The following is a 16456-nucleotide window of genomic DNA, read 5'->3' as shown; positions in this document are numbered from 1 at the left end:
TCCTGTCTGCTGCGCAGAGCAGGGGGTGGGGGCTGATGTCCGGGTGTCCCCTGCCCATGTACCCAGTCACCACTGAGCTGGGGTTGGGAAAGAGAGGGAGTTTGTCTGCTGCTGCTAAGCCAGACGTCACCAGAGGGCTGTGGGATGGCCGGGAGCCCCTGTGCAACAACATGGAGTCCACCTTGAGCCGCAGACTGAGTGCCAGGCACTATGAGCTGCAGCAGCAGTGCAGAAGTAAGTAACATCCAAAAATATTTAAATAAATGGTATTCTATTATTAACAGTGCAATTAAAACTACAATTAATAGCTATTAATTTTTTAAAATCATTTGACAGCCATATTTTGAATAGAAGACTGGGCTGGGGAGGGCAACGCAGACACTAGGCAAGAAGATACCTAAACCTTGGTGCCCTCCACCACCACCATGAGGGGCCAAATAAGAACTGCTATTGTCCCACTAAGTTATAACTGCTTAAAACACTGTACCTAATGTATCTGCAACCTTTCTCTTTCTTGCCAGCCCTAGAAAAATATGCCTTCACTTTAGCCATGGGCAGTGTGTGAACCTCCAGCTGGGGGAGGCTAGCTCCCAGCCCTGCCTCTTCTGCCCGAGACCATGCCCATTCCACGTCCCCGCCAGAACCAATAGCCCCCGTCACCGTAGCCGCTGGCGCCTGCCCCAGGCTAGCTCCCCAGAGTGCCGGGAAGGTGGGCAGCGCAGCCCAAGCCAGGGCCAACCCACACCCAATCAGGGAGACTGGAGCCATGGCGGGAAGCTGGGGGGGGGCAGAACCTGGGGCTGGAGCACAGTTTGGAGAGGTACAGTCTCCCCCAGCCTAGGATATCCGCCACCCATGACTTTAGCCATGTTTTTGAGTGGACATTGGGACCCACCAGGGCTACAGCCTACATGGCCTAGCAGGTGACACACCTATAATGTTAGTCTCTGAGTTATGGTTCCACAGGCATGCTACTATTACTTCAGAGGTTCAGTGTACCACCACACTGAGCAACTATACTAATTACACCCTGAATCTGACCTTCATGTACCTGATTCATCTTTCACATCAGTGAAAATAAGGAATAGCTCAACTGAAATAGAAGTAAAACAAGTGTCAGATGGAAGTTAGGCCTTATTTCTCTATAATGGGGAAAATCAAAATCCCAGGTCCAAACACCCCAGAATGCAGGGGTTTGAAATCAAGATCTCAATTTAAACTTCCTTGAGTTTCAGTTTGTTGGGGAATCAGTATTTAACCCATTTATAGAGTTTTTAGCCCATAACAGAGATAAGCTTCAAGTGTGAACTCAAATCTAAACTCACTATATTCAGAGTTCAGCTCTGGAATATTGTTATTGAACCATCTCTAGTTCGTATTTACCACAAAAATGTCCAATTTGATTATACTTTATGCCGTAGAAGAAGGGGTTATTCCTCTTTTGGCAGATGTTTCTTTCTTTGAACTGAACATATTGTGGAATGTGTAAAAGAGATAGCTTCTTATATTTGGGGAAGAGTATAAGAACGGATTCTGGTCAAATTTATGACACTTTTACGCTGTGGAATTACTCCTATTTAACACTAGCCTAAGTAAGATCAGAATCAGGCTCAAAGACTTCAGAACTATGGTCCTGTTGATTTAATCTGATTAGAATCCAAAAGTAGTAAAGGACTTCTGGCACTCACTATCTTGATACATGGTTCCATTATGAATAATGTTAGTGAAATAAAAACAAACAGGACATTTTTTTCTACTTTCACTGTGAAGACAGTTTTTAACCAATTATTAGCTTTATTCAAGAAAGTAGCATAGTGCAATTTTTCCAAGAACAGCATCTGAAAATGCTTCATAAATAATGCATGAAGGAAAGGGACAAGTCCCACTGTAGTCAATGGGGCTACTCAAATCGCTAAAGTTAAGTACATGAGTACATGTTTACAGATTTGGAATCTAAATTGGTAACAAAAATAATATAACAATATGCCCAACAGAAATATTAATTTTACAACATTCCCAGAGGATATATACAGAGTTAAGAGATATGCAAGAATTAAAGGACCTGATTCAGCAAGGTGCTGACTGCTGATGTGCTCAAATGGCTTCATTAGGATTTGAGATTTTCCAGTAACTTTCAGGATAGAACCCATCTACATATTTGTGACAGAATGATCTGCCCCTTTAAAGGTGCCCCTTTAAAAGCCACCACCCCTTTAAGATTTTGAGACATCTCATAGGCAAAGACCAAGGAGGCTTTGGGAGAGAGGAAATGGTCCCAGAAATAAGTAGTGTTTAGAAAGAATCCCATTACTGTCTCTTTAAGGTTCCAGGAGCCTTGCAGAGTGGGTAGGGCAAAGTGCCTCACTCTCCCAGCCAACTGGGATGAGCTATAGGAAAGGGACCAGTATATATACTGCCTCCTGCCCCTTAGCAAGGCAAGGACTGGCAGGAGAAGGCTGACCTGTTAAATCTGCCAAAGTGGAGGGCTAATCAGGGAAAAGAATCCAGCTGAAGGAGAAGCTGACTAGGCTTTACAGCTGGCCTAAGCTGCGGTTTGGAGGAAGAGAGTTGCAGGAACTCCTGTCTAAAGGAAGGAGATCTTGACAGCCACAAGGCAAGAGTCAAAGACTGCCTGAAACACAATCCCAGACCCTGAAGGAGGGAGATACCAATTGCCTTAAGGTAAGAGACAGAGGAACTGTTTGAAATACAGTACCATCCCAGCTGCTGGGAGAGAAAGCACCTCTTTAGCTGGCTAAGAAGAAGCCATGAGGAGCCACAAGTCCAAGATGGGGACCTTGTAAAGACCTGGTAAAAGGCAAAGGTAGGAGTGGCAAAGGGTCTGAAGTGTATAGCTGTAAAACAAGATCCCTGGGATGGATCCCAGAGGAGAGGGTGGGCCTGTGTTCCCTTACCTCTTCCCTAGACCAAGAGGGGAAGTACAGGCATCAGGAGTGAAAGAGGCTAAGAACTATGAGTCCCAGACAGAGGCCAAGGACTGAGTTTAGAGACCACTAGACTGAATTTTCTTCTATTTGGATGCTTCTGTTAACCCTGGAAGGGGAATGGATTAACACGTGACCTGGCTGGAGGCTAAACCTTGGAAGCAACAGAAGACTGTGGAACCAGGACAGATAAATCCTAGACTGAATGAAAGAAACCCTTCAATAGAGTGCCTTGAGATGGGGCAGGGTGAAAATGTGCACATACATGCTCTGACAGTGAGTATGCCATAATAATATTAATATCAGGAATATTTTTTAAATGATTCTGTTATTTCTATTAGATTCCTATAAAACTTTTTAGTCTGCAAAACATCTAATGGATTAATTGTACTTCAAGTCTAAAAATAAGATATGGAATTAAGAGTTTTATTTGGGAGAAAAATGTCCATGCCTTGGTTCTCCTCTCACTTGTACCTGTTTTACTCCAGTGTTTACACCTTTGAGTTCAAAGGCATTACTCCCAATTTATACTAATGTAAGCAAGAGGAGATTTGGACTAACTGTGTACTATTTTGCTCTTATCTATTTATCTTGGATCAGTTTACACTAGCTAAATTTTTTTGAACAAGCTTATTAAAAATAGAGGCACAAAGCAAGAGAAGAATCTAGTCTCAAAGGCCATGTTTCTACAGCTCGGAAAAATAAGACTTTTGAGGCTCTGGGCAAAAATTAAAAGAGGGTATTTTCTGACCTGTGCCTTAAATTAAGCCATATTTCGGTCTGTAATTACTAGGACAATTCTTGATGTTACAAGTGTTTAAGTCATAAATACATTTTAATAGGCAGACATTGTTCAGTCTTGTAAAAGAAAAAGAGCCCTTAGGCAAAATTAAGCTATATGATAGCACAACACTTGCCTGAGATTTTAAAAACTGTATAAAACATCTAGATTCATTATACAGGATATGGCATCTGTCATTGTTCCTTTTTTGGGCACTACTTATTAAACTTATGTTATTTTAGTTCTCTTTTAAAAATGTTAAGCATCGAAGATGCATGAATATTTTCCAGTAAATAGGACACAGAAAACCTCACTTAAATAGCATACTGATGTGGTGATGCACCTTGGAAAAAATGCTATGATCAGAAACACTTAAATAGGATGTTTTCAGAAAGAAGTAATGAAACCACACAATGTAGGAGTGCAAGTGTGACACTGAGCAAGAAAGGATTACACATGAGCAGGCTAAATGACCCAAATGATACCTTTAAAGATATATTAGAAAAGTAATATAAATGGTAATTAGGTCCATTCCTTATAAATAGCTAACGAAGCCATGTCAGATAGACTAGAGCTTTGAAATGCAGTCTTGTATTGTTAGTGATCTTATTTGTCTGTGGTTACCTATATCTTGTTAGAGGTTAACATTGTAACGGATGGTTCCTGTTTGTTACTGTATTCTATTGATTCAGAGATTAAAAGGGAATATTAACATTTAGAAGAAACTTGGGTGTAATAATGGTCTATATTTCTCTTTGAAGTTTGTAGTAAACTCCATATGAACTGCTTATGGATGCTTATGCTGACGAATGCACCTAATTATCTGTGTATACATCAGAAATAGGAGATTTTACTTCAAATGCCTGCTGTCAAGAGGCTATCAATAGCCTGCCAGAGATCTATAAAAGAACTCTAAGGCCTCAATCCTGTATCTCAGATCTGCTTAAGCTTGGTCAGGGGAAGTTTGAGTCGCAAGACTGAGGTCTCCAGCTCCAGTCTAGATTACCCTGCCAATTCTCATGAAAGAATTTGAACTCTATATATGGACCACCTATTTGGACTATAACCTGATGAACTGATTCTGGAAAGAACCTTTTGCAGCTCACCATCTTTATTATGAAACGGACCTAGTGGGTAATGTGTCCAATCCCTTGGGATTGGTAGAACTTTATATATGATGGACAAGATTTTCAGTAATCCTCATCATATTTGACTTGGCTTTGTGGGTGGGAACCCAAGGCTGGATTGCTTTAAGGGAACTGTATTTCTGGCTTTGGGGTAACCAAAGATGTATTGTAGAAGCTGTTTTGTTGCTGCCTCAATGAATCTAATTATTAGAATAACCACCATTTTTGGGGATCGTCTGCCCCATTCTTTGCAGTTTGACTTAACTGAGCATTCTCAGTGTGGCCCCCCCAGGCACCAACGGTCACAGCAAACATACATAGTTTAAAGTTACATACGTCTGCTTTGTATCTCTTCAATCTTCTCTCATGAAGTTGGGGAACAAGTTGCAGCAAAGGATGCAGGACAGACGACTGAGAGGACATGAACACAGACACATGAGCAACAATGAAATCCTGGTCTTGTGATGCAAAGAATGTCTCTTACTATACTACTGGATTATGGACAAAACATGCAAAACAAAGGACTGAAGATATTAACTGATAACTTTTTGGGTACTCTGAATTTATACCTGAAAGATACAGCTTGTTTATTTAGTCTAGGAATACACTTCCTAGAGCACTGAAGTGAAACTCCTCTACTGTGTTCATTATAGGTTAGTCTGTATATTGTTTTGTCAGGAGCAAGTCCCAGTTCTGATTTCGATCAGCCTTTGTGAGTGCACTACTAGATCTGTGATTTTAATATAATGAACTGTGCAGAGAACATTTTTGGGAAGTTTTCATTCTCTGTTTCTGATTACTACTGTTTCTAAGACTATCTGCTATTGTAAGAGCTTCAAATTTCCTGGCACTCAAAGTTAATTTTTCTTTAAAATAGTTTGAATCACAGAAATAAAAGTGATGTTGTTCTATTAAAAAGTAATTTCTAGTAGTGTTTCTGCCAGGCTAGATATGTATTTGAAGTAAAATCGGCTGGTTGTCCTATTAGCTTCGGGAAAGACAAACTAAGGCCCAGACTCTGCAATTCACATGCTCAGGCACACTGATGTGCTTGCACTGAACCCTGTTGAACTCAGTGGGGCTCCATGCAGGTTGAGCAATGTGCCCCCATGCAGTGAATCAAAGGATCAAGGCTTGAGGGATCAAGGCCTCAATATGGATTATTTATTACATAAGGAGTAACCTGTTCCAAGAAATAAATCAAACTATAATTACCTGCATTCATTCAACTAATTTTTAAGACCAAATTGATCCCCTTGTTTAAACAAGAAAACATGGTTCACAACATGGAAAAACAGTGCATATCGGATTACTTTTATACAAAGTGCAACAAAAAAGAGGTCATTTGTTACAATAGTAATTTAATCAAAGTTACAGCAGAGTTAATAGGCAAAATGACAGTCATTTTCCTACATTTGTAGGGTACAGAAACAGAGCAGGTGCCTAAAGAAAATAGCATTTCATGCAGTAGAAAAAGTGTCAAACCTAAACAGCAAATAAAGTCCCAAAGCAGCTAGCAAAGTGCTATCACTAAACTAAGCTGCATTGGGTCTATGGATGATAATCAACCAGGAAACATATTGACTATAGCTTTAACACTCTTTCACTGGAGGGTTAGAAAATAACTTGTACTGTGCTCTAGCAATGATGCAGTATATTCCCAGTGGAAACATATAGAGCAGTATATATGTGAACATAACAGTGAACATAAACATGACAGAATGATTACCAAAAAGTGAAAAGTCTGAATATTACACTCAAAAAGCAGTGCTGCACAATGAAAGAGCATGGTTGCACATAGAAAAGAAATATCTGTTATGTCTGCACTTTAAAAGCAAGAGCTGATCAAAATGTAGTCTCTGAGTGATGAGAAATTTTTAAATATCAAACATTAGGATATTTGATTTATTCTATTTTTTGTTTACTGTGAAATCCAAAAATCTTAATTAGGCAAAATATAAGATTCTAAAATGCTTCATTAGATATATTTAATAGTTGTCAACATTTAAGACCACCCCCTCAATTAGTATAAATCAGCATAGCTCCATTGACTTTGGTGAAACAACACCAGTCAACGCTACCTGAGGATCAGGCACATGAGATCTTAATTTCAACATCTAATTATATTAGATATGCTGTTTATAAAATACCAGAAATGAACATGGTTTTATTTTTTCTAGGATAAACAAGTGTCTTGTGGCACCCTTCCTAGATTTTTGAAGTTACAATGTTCAGACAGGCACCATTCCCTGGATATTCCTTAATTTTGTTTAAATGTACAATATTAAGGATATTGTGTCATAAAAAAACTCCACAAATTATTAACTTGATCTCCAGCTGGAGAGACTACCAAGACTACTGCTAAGAGGAATACTGTCTTGTTTTTAAGTACAAGCACACAGGTACTCACAAAGAGGGTGGCGAAACTTACCATGATGTCTGAATTGCCTGAGTCATGAGTCTTAGAATAATGAAATAAGAACTGTTCAGAAAAAATTAGAAGTGGGATTTTACTACAGGACAGGTTAATGGTTACGGTTTTCTTGACAATATAAGTGTGACCTAAAATATGTATGACAATCTTACCCTTTTGGTGTTGTCTTTTTCCTCTAAACCCTGTGGGAACAATAATTGGTATATATGCTTTAATTTCTAAAACAAGCCAAGGTCAGTTTTAGTAACTTTAAATATCTTGGTTCTTTCTTGGAACATTTTACTCTTCTGATAATTTGACAACCCAAGAAATATAATGTGGTTAACTGCTGCTTTCAAAAACTGTATTGTATACTGATTTCCACCAGAAAACTTGACTAAATAAATCCTTTTTAGTCATTAAATACATTTCTTTACAATCATTAACATGCTACTACTGGGCCACTTTCTTCTTTCCGCTATTCAGAATAGGAGAACTTTAGACACTAATAGACTTAAAGGAGTTCATGTTTTAATGACTCAGCAAGGTGTGAGGCCTCATTCTCCAGTAAAAGTAAAGTACCAATGCAGGGAGGACAGGAGACTCCCCTCCCAGGTAACTTAAGGAAACTAGTTAATTCCTACACTGGAGGCTGTGTAGTTACTCTAACCAATAAGCTACAAAAACTCCATACACTGTATATTCCAAGTGGAGAGAGATTGTTTCCCAAACATAGGGCTTGGTCCAAAGCTAATCAAATGGTCCAAAGCTAATCAGTCTTCCAGATGGATTCAGTGGGCTTTGGATGAGGTCCATAAGGCATTGCAGAGTGAAGGAGATATGGATTTATACTATTCCTCCAGGACCTGAGCAGCACCGTAACTATACAACATGGAGCTGGAGGCTGTGGCAAGCTAGTATCCACGGTTATCCAAGGATTGCCCAGCTCAGAAAGCTGGGGATAATTACTGTTTGCATAGATCCTCAATTTATTCTAAAGTTTCAAGCAGCTAGTATACTGAAAAATCATGATTCAGAAATAGTTTTAAATTTGTACTACCTGAGGTTTCTGTAGAAATCCCATGACCATAAAGCAAAGTTCTTCCAGTGCACTGGATGCCTATTGAAAAGGAAATGTGAACTCAGACACCAGATTGCCTATTTAATGGCACTTGAAAAACAATGATAAATAGTTAAAATAATAGCGCTTTAACTAGTCTCACCTCAGGATGAGGATCTATGATGGACAGATAAGCAGAACATGCACCATCGATCTGTAAAAATTGAGATGTTAATCTTAGAAAGTGAGACAGAACAGTAAACAGACAAAATATATACATTTTCAAATAACGTTCGGTGTACCAAAAGGTATGACAGGATTATCAAAATAGGTGGTTTGTATATGCTTTGCATGCTATCTGAAGCATAAACCTGGGTTATTTTCTCTCTCTTTCACCCATGTTCCCTGCATGTAAATATATTTTTATTCAAGTAAAAACCTTGACTGAACAACTGAGATTTGCACATGCCCAATGTCAGTAACCACATGGTCATATTTCTGCACCCCTCATCCTTTCTCACTTTTCCGACTTCCTACCATCTGTCACCTTCACTGACAGTTATATCTTAAAAACTAATTGTAAACTCTTTGGGCAGGGGTTGTGATATCTCTTCTGAAGCAGCTGGAACATTTTGGGATTCCAGACTCTAAATAAAATAACGCCATGCAGGAGGTACATAGGCCATGGCTCCCCAAGAGTGCCCTTGAGACTGAATTTCAGCTTTCCTAGGAATTTACACGGCTGGCCTTACCATGAGGCGAACTGAGGCGGCTGCCTCAGGTTCCAGACTGTGAGGTGGGCACCACTAGGACCCAGAGTGTAGAAAATTGTGTCTGCTGCTGGTGCATATGTATTCTCTCCACTCTAGATGCACAGAGATGGTGGAGTGCTGTGCTGGAGGAAGGAGGGCACAAGAGACATAACAGGCAGGCAGGAGAAAGGGTAAGAGGGAATAACAGAAAGCAGCAGGAGCTGCAGGGAGAGAGAGGAGGAGCCTCTTATGTACCTCTCTAGCACCCCCAGGAGCCTGGACTGATTATCCCCAGCTTCCCAGGGAGCTTCCTGTTTCCTGCTGCTTCCCTGAACCCACTTGAGGAGAACAGGCTTGAGGAGAACTACAACTGAAGTAGTAGGAGCCAGTTAGGCCCTTAAGATGCTAATCTCTTCCCTCACTCAGGCCCTGCTACCAGCCTGCTTATTTGTCCCCTTCAATTGAGTGTTGAGAGCCACTCTAGCTGGCACAGAACAGCAGTCATGAGTGAAAGAAAAAAAGCCCCTCTGAGGCAGCATTCAGAAAAAGAACGCAAAGGAAGCTTTTCTCTCTAAGCAGGAAGGAACTCTCCTGAGATACCCAGACACAAATGTTCACGGTGAGCCTTCCGGCCCCAGTGAGGATGTGAGTGGTGAGGAGATGCCTGATCTTCCAGTTAATCAGAGTGCAGGTGACCTGGCAGCTATTGCAACATCCATATCTCCATCTGAAATGGATGTAACCATGCACATTCCTGAAGAAAAAGTGTAGATCAGAGAAGAGTGTGATGGAGGCGCAAGAAACAGCTGCTGCTGAGGTTAGTTCCTTAAGTCTAGATGATCCAGGACTGTGGACCCACTTGAGCAGTAGCCTGAGGGACTTCCTTGTACTGCCTGGGCCACAGCAAGTGAAAAACTTCATGTTCCCCAAAGACAATGAAAATAGAAGTTTCCATCCGACACATTATTGGCGTGAAGTCCCCAATGGTGACAAAGTGGAGAGGCCATGGCTTATGTACTCAAACACAGAATGCTGCATACTGTTTTTGTTGCAAACTCTGCCAATCTAATGTTCCAGCCACATTGGGTTCTACAGGAACAAAGGACTTGAAAAATCTGGCTAGAAATCTGGCATGCCATGAGAAAGCAGCAAATCACCGGAGAGCATTCATTAGGTGGAAAGAGCTTGAGATGAGACTAAGGTTAAAGGCTACCATAGATGATCAGCATCAAGAGAAGATTGCATCAGAGTCTCTTTACAGGCAAAATGTTCTGAAAAGGCTCATTGCCATTGTGAGAGTGCTTTCTACCCAAAACCTAGCATTGCATGGCACTTCAGATCAGCTGTATGTGCCAAACAATGGAAACTTCCTTAAAATTGTGGTGCTGATGGCTAAGTTTGATGCTGTACTCCAGGAGCATCTAAGAAGAGTCACCACCCAAGAAATGTACACACACGACTACCTTGGAAAAACAATTCAAAATGAGATCATACAGTTACTGGCAACAAAAGTCAAAGAAAAGGAGTACTTGTGGCACCTTAGAGACTAACAAATTTATTTGAGCATAAGCTTTCGTGAGCTACAGCTCACTTCATCAGATGCACAAATAAATTTGTTAGTCTCTAAGGTGCCACAAGTACTCCTTTTCTTTTTGCGAATACAGACTAACACGGCTGCTACTCTGAAAAAAGTCAAAGAGAAGATTGTGGCAAGTCGGCAAGATATTACTCTGTTATTCTGGACTGCACACCTGACATCAGCCATACGGAACAAATGACTTTAATGGTGCATTTTGTAACAACCACAGAACCTAGTGAAAATGTCCCTGCAATGGTGACTGTCAGAAAGCATTTTCTACAATTTATTGGCATTGATGATACTACTGCTTCTTAAAAAGCTGGAAGATATGGGAATTGAGATCGCTGACATGAGAAGTCAGGGCTACAATAATGGTGCTGACATGAAAGGAAAGAAGAGAGGAGTGCAGACACGGATTCGAGTTAAACCCTCGAGCTTTTTTTGTCCCATGCAGTTCTCATTCATTGAACTTGGTGGTCAGTGATGCAGTATCAGCTTCTAGTGAGGCTGCTGAATTTTTTAATGTAATTCAAAGCATCTATGTATTTTTCTCATCAATGGCAAATTTTGAAGCAACATCTGGGAACATCCTCTCTGACATTGAAACCACTGAGTGCCACATGATGGGAAAGTCGAGTGGAGGCGATAAAGCCTATTAAACACCAAATTGGGAAGATAGATGATGCCATAGTAGCCATTATGGAGGATAATGCTATGACAGGAACTGTTCGTGGAACAGTGGCAGAGGGAAATGGAATCCCCAGAAACATACATCACTTCTAATTTCTGTGTGGCTTAGTGTTGTGGCATGACATACTGTTTGAAATAAATGTTCTAAGCAAGAGACTCCAAGGTGTTGACCTTGATATATCTGGAGCAATGGAACAACTTGACAAAGCAAAGTCATACCTACAGTCTTACCGGTCAGATGAGGGATTTCAAAACGTTCTGAAGAGTGCACAGAAGTTGTCAGAGGAACTTCACACTGAAGTTATTTTCCCACCCATTCAAGAATACAAGAGTCACCAAAGAAGAAGACATTTTGATTAAGAGGCAAGGGATAATCCCATAAGAGACCCCAAACAACAATTCAAAGTTGAATTCTTTAACCAGGTGCTAGATTGTGCAATACAGTCAGCTGAACGTTTCATGCAGCTTAAGGAACACAGCAGTATATTTGGGATGTTGTATGATATTCCAGGTATAGTGAGAAGTTTTGAGGAAGACCTACACCAGCCATGCAGGGCACTAGAGACAGTGTTGACAAATGATGACATGCGCGATATTGATGCGAGTGATTTAGGAGATGAACGAAAGCCCTTTCAAGATATATTCCAGAACAGCCTTTGGAGTTGATCCTGCTGAAATGTATGTGAACAAATAAGATGACCACCCTCTTTCCAAATGCTTTTATTCCTCTGCGCATACTTCTAACACTTCCTGTAACCGTTGCCAGTGGAGAACGCAGCTTCTCCAAGCTGAAGTTAATAAAAACACATCTATGCTCCACAGTGACACAGGAGAGGCTGGTCGGCCTTGCAACCATCTCAACAGAGCATGAGCTGGCCCAGACTGTGGACCTTCAGCAGGAAGCAGTTCAAATCTTTGCAACCAAGAAGGCACGGAAAGCACCACTTTGATTACTCAAACAGATAGAAATGCCAGTGTTTTCTATGCAGACAAGAAAAGTTACATTTGCTGTTCAGGCGTTTGAAAGTTAGGTGTTACTTAAAATTTTTGAACAAGCCATTTTAAGTTGTTAGTTCTCCTTTATTGGGGTAGGTAGCAGAGCAGTACCATGAGAGGAGAAGAACAGGACGAAGGCATAATTGAGAACTTTCAAAATTTGGCCCAAGCAAGGGGACATGGGGGCGTCATTTGAGCTCCCCAACTCAGATGCCAAAATTTTGTGGGCCAGCCCTCGGGATTTACAATATGTATATCTCACTGGAGCTATGGTGTGTATGCCACCCCTTCTGTGAGACACTAAGGACCCTCAACACCTCACAGGGTTGGTTTAAAGGGGATGCCATATATATATTAAAAATTTCATTGCCAATGTGAGATATATTCCAAGGAAGTTGAACTCAGACCAAAGGGCCCTGCTGGAGGTGTGACTGATTGTGGACTGTGGACCACCTACATAACATACAACACCAGTGACAGGAATAAACACTTATTGATCAGTTCTCTAGTAATCCAGGAGAGAGAGAGTGAAGAAAGGGAAATAGGGGACTCAAAGGCATATGAATTCAAGTAATTAATATTTTCAGTGAAGAAAGTTCAAGAGTACAGTACACTCCCATTTATCCAAATGGCCTGGGGCACATCCAAAACTTTCAGATAACCAGTGTGACAAAGTTCCTGCTCTGCCTTGGTGGGTCTTGCGCTTAATGGTGGATTTGCTCGCCTTGGAGCTTCACGGCAGCTCTCAGCGTGGCCGTTTTTCTGAATTCACAGTCCAGGTCGACTCCGTCTGTGTCTGACCAGGAGTTGGGAGGATTTGGGGGGAACCCGGGCCCACCCTCTTCTCCGGGTTCCAGCCCAGGGCCCTGTGGAATACAGCGGTCTAGAGTGCCTCCTGGAACAGCTGTGCGACAGCTACAATTCCCTGGGCTACTTCCCCATGGCCTCCTCCCAACACCTTCTTTATCCTCACCATAGGACCTTCCTCCTGGTGTCTGATAATGCTTGTACACCTCAGTCCGCGTTCTCACTCTCAGCTCCTAGTGCCTCTTGCTCCCAGCTCCTCACACGCACACCACAAACTGAAGTGAGCTCCTTTTTAAAACCCAGGTGCCCTGATTAGCCTGCCTTAATTGATTCTAGCAGCTTCTTGATTGGCTGCAGGTGTTCTAATCGGCCTGTCTTAATTGTCTCCAGAAGGTTCCTGATTGTTCTGGAACCTTCCCTGTTACCTTACCCAGGGAAAAGGGACCTACTTAGCCTGGGGCTAATATATCTGCCTTCTATTACTCTCCTATAGCCATCTAGCTCGAACCTGTCACACCAGGTACTTGGATAAATTATGGAAGTGCTATTCTGAGCTGCAGTTTTGCTGATACAATCATATGGGGAATGAAGGGAGTAATGCTGCTGTTCGCTTAATACTTCTGCTTTAGATCCAGCACAGATCTTTTTCTTTTTGACATGGTCCTGCCAATATGCTGTTGCTGGTGAAACAGGATTACATTTCAGTAACTGCTCAGAACCACTATACAAATATAAAGCTGTTGATTAGCACTAAGTGATTAGATAAAGCAGGTGATTAATATAGGGCAACATGGGGGACAGAATGTGGCTTCAGATAACTAGGATTTTCAGATAAAAGGGATTCAGATAACTGGAATTATACCGTATTTTATAATGAAAAAGGAAGGGTTACCAAAGCCCAGAATGCAGGACCACAATATACTACTGTAGGGAAATTTAAAAAAAAAAAAAAAGAGAGAGGAGGTTTAACTTTCCATGACAGTGTAAAATTTGTGTCACTTGCAATGTACGGTAGCATGTCATACATATTTTCCATAAAATATTCCATATTTTTAGTCCAGATGACAAATATCTTTTGCAATCACTCTCTCAATCATGCATTATGTTCCAGGGAAGTGGTTTTCAAAAAAGACTGGACAATACAATAAGTTCTATAATAAATATCAGAGATAAAGAACTCCAAACGCTACTACTTGGCAAGCACAAGTTACAAAAGAAGATACAAATAATGTTAGTTCAGGTGCCTTAGGAGAAGCTTTTCTGCTCAGAAATTAATCATATGAAAAAAACATTAGGAGAGATTGAGGGGAAGCTAGTAGCTCACCAGGCTCCCTCTCCAAATAGCCTTTAATGTTAAAATGTCTCCCCGACCCCCTTTTGCTGAATCTCCATGACTCTGGGAATACTAACAGATTATTAAATTTTGCTACTGTGGGCCTAGTGTTGAAAATGTATAGGTGTAAAGCAGAAGTGGATAAAATAGACCAATTCAAAAATCATATTTTGGGATCCCAGGCTTTGAGCCTGATTCCCACCCAGCGCAATACCTTCCTGCTGCTGGAGGTCTCTGTTAGAGGGTTATTGTAATTCATGAACACTAAGCAAGATAAGAGGTAGGCCATCTTGGCCTCAGTGGAGAGCAACACTGAGAATCTGTCAGCCAAAATCTACTTTTAAATGGTTGAGTTGAGAAGAATCTCTAGACTCAGAGACTGCTAAAAATCAAGAACTCACATTAAAAAAAAACTATAATTTTTATTTTTACGGATTTATCTCCTCACTACCTTCCTCCTCTTTTCTACATCAGAGGGGTGTTATGATGATTAAAAATTGTGAAGTACTTAGATACTGTATTAATGTAGGACATACAGGTGTGTGTGTGAGAGAGAGAAAGAGACAGACAGTACAAGTGCATTAAATTCCCCAGCAACTACGTTGTGAGATTCTGGCTCATGTAGACATACTAAGATAGCTTTAATCTAGCTATCTTGGGTCCTGGAGTAGCAAAGCTTCAGCAGCACATGCTTCAGCATAGGCTAACCATGCAAGTAATTACCTAGGGTTCAGAGTGGGTGTATATAGACCATACTGAAGTATGTGCTGCCCCAGCTTCGCTGCTTGGTACTAAAGCTATCTAGATTAAAGATGGTTTGAATACATCTCTATGAGCTGCACTCACACCCCATTATTGCAGTTAAGACCAGGGACGGCTCTAGCAATTTTGCCACCACAAGCAGTCGCTGCCGAATTGCCGCCGCGGGACACGAAGTGCCGCCCCATTCTAATTGCCGCCCCAAGCACCTGCTTGGAAAGCTGGTGCCTGGAGCCGGCCCTGGTTAAGACATAGCCTAAGAGTAAGACCTGACAAGTATTCTGTTATTCTGGGGATGCTATCTCTCAAGTCATCTGCTAGTAAGAATTAAAAGGAACCAAATGGAACTGCTCATTCTCATAACCTAGACGACTACCGTGATTTGGAGGATCCTACTACCAGGAGATGGCTGTATCTCTTTTATTAGTTTGCAGTCTTGCCATATATAATCCAATCCCACATTAACTCTGCTGTAAAACACACAGTTTTTGTAATTGATTGTTATATCATTTTATGCAGAGTTAATCATATTATGGATTGATCCTGCATCCACTGAGATCAATGGGAATTTTGCCTTTGTCTTCAATGAGAGCAGAAGCAAGCCTTTTGTTATAACATGTCTAATTGCAGGGATGTATAAAACAATGTCTTCTAAGTTTCTGATTTTTCATCTAAACCCCTAAGTGGTTTGGGGCCCATTTTCCTGAGAGATTGTCCATCAACTCATATGATCAGTATCACAATGGCTGTAATCGGTGCGGGTGTTTGCACTAATACTCCTGAGTTTAAAAGGGAGCAGAGGTTGGCAGCAAGGCATTCCCTGGGAGGGGTCTTTGACTCAGGAACTTCCTCTATCCCTATCCCTTTGGTCCACCAGAGCCCAGATTTGTTAACTTTCTAAGAAAAATTGTGCATTACTCTTTAGGTTTAAGCTTGCAAGAAAGTATATGGCTGCTGTTGTTTTATTAGTACTGTGTGCACATCCTTTTAGAAGAAATGTCTTGAACTTTTAATAGTAAGCTTACTGCGCATATATAAGGATTTTATAAAATATGCATTATATATTATATATATAATATAAAATGCATCCTCTTCCTATGATCAGTCTCCTGTTTTCTAACAGCATAAGGATGTGACAGATGTGAATGTATGCATATCCTGAGGTAAAGCCCTTCTAAGTGTTATATGTCAATGCTTTGTCCATATCACAAGGA

General features: G+C 41.0%; 1 protein-coding gene across 4 annotated transcripts in view; it reads right to left on the bottom strand.

Moving 5' to 3' along the window:
- NMU (neuromedin U) overlaps positions 1-16456 on the bottom strand; it is a 40329-nt gene that overhangs the window by 12758 nt on the left and 11115 nt on the right. Inside the window, exons 3-7 of one of the 4 annotated variants that reach the window (XM_048847059.2) lie at positions 8490-8540; positions 8327-8386; positions 7440-7469; positions 7285-7335; positions 5190-5264 (exon numbers count right to left, since the gene is read on the bottom strand). In XM_048847059.2, coding sequence (XP_048703016.2) covers positions 5190-5264; positions 7285-7335; positions 7440-7469; positions 8327-8386; positions 8490-8540 — 267 coding nt within the window. The remainder of the gene's footprint in view (positions 1-5189; positions 5265-7284; positions 7336-7439; positions 7470-8326; positions 8387-8489; positions 8541-16456) is intronic. The other 3 variants (XM_048847060.2, XM_048847061.2, XM_048847062.2) reach the window with 3 other exon arrangements.

Source organism: Caretta caretta, chromosome 4 (genome assembly GCF_965140235.1).
Source record: "Caretta caretta isolate rCarCar2 chromosome 4, rCarCar1.hap1, whole genome shotgun sequence".
NCBI classification, from domain to species: Eukaryota; Metazoa; Chordata; order Testudines; family Cheloniidae; genus Caretta; species Caretta caretta.
Note: the sequence above shows the minus strand (reverse complement) of the source record. Positions and strands in the feature narration are given on the sequence as shown.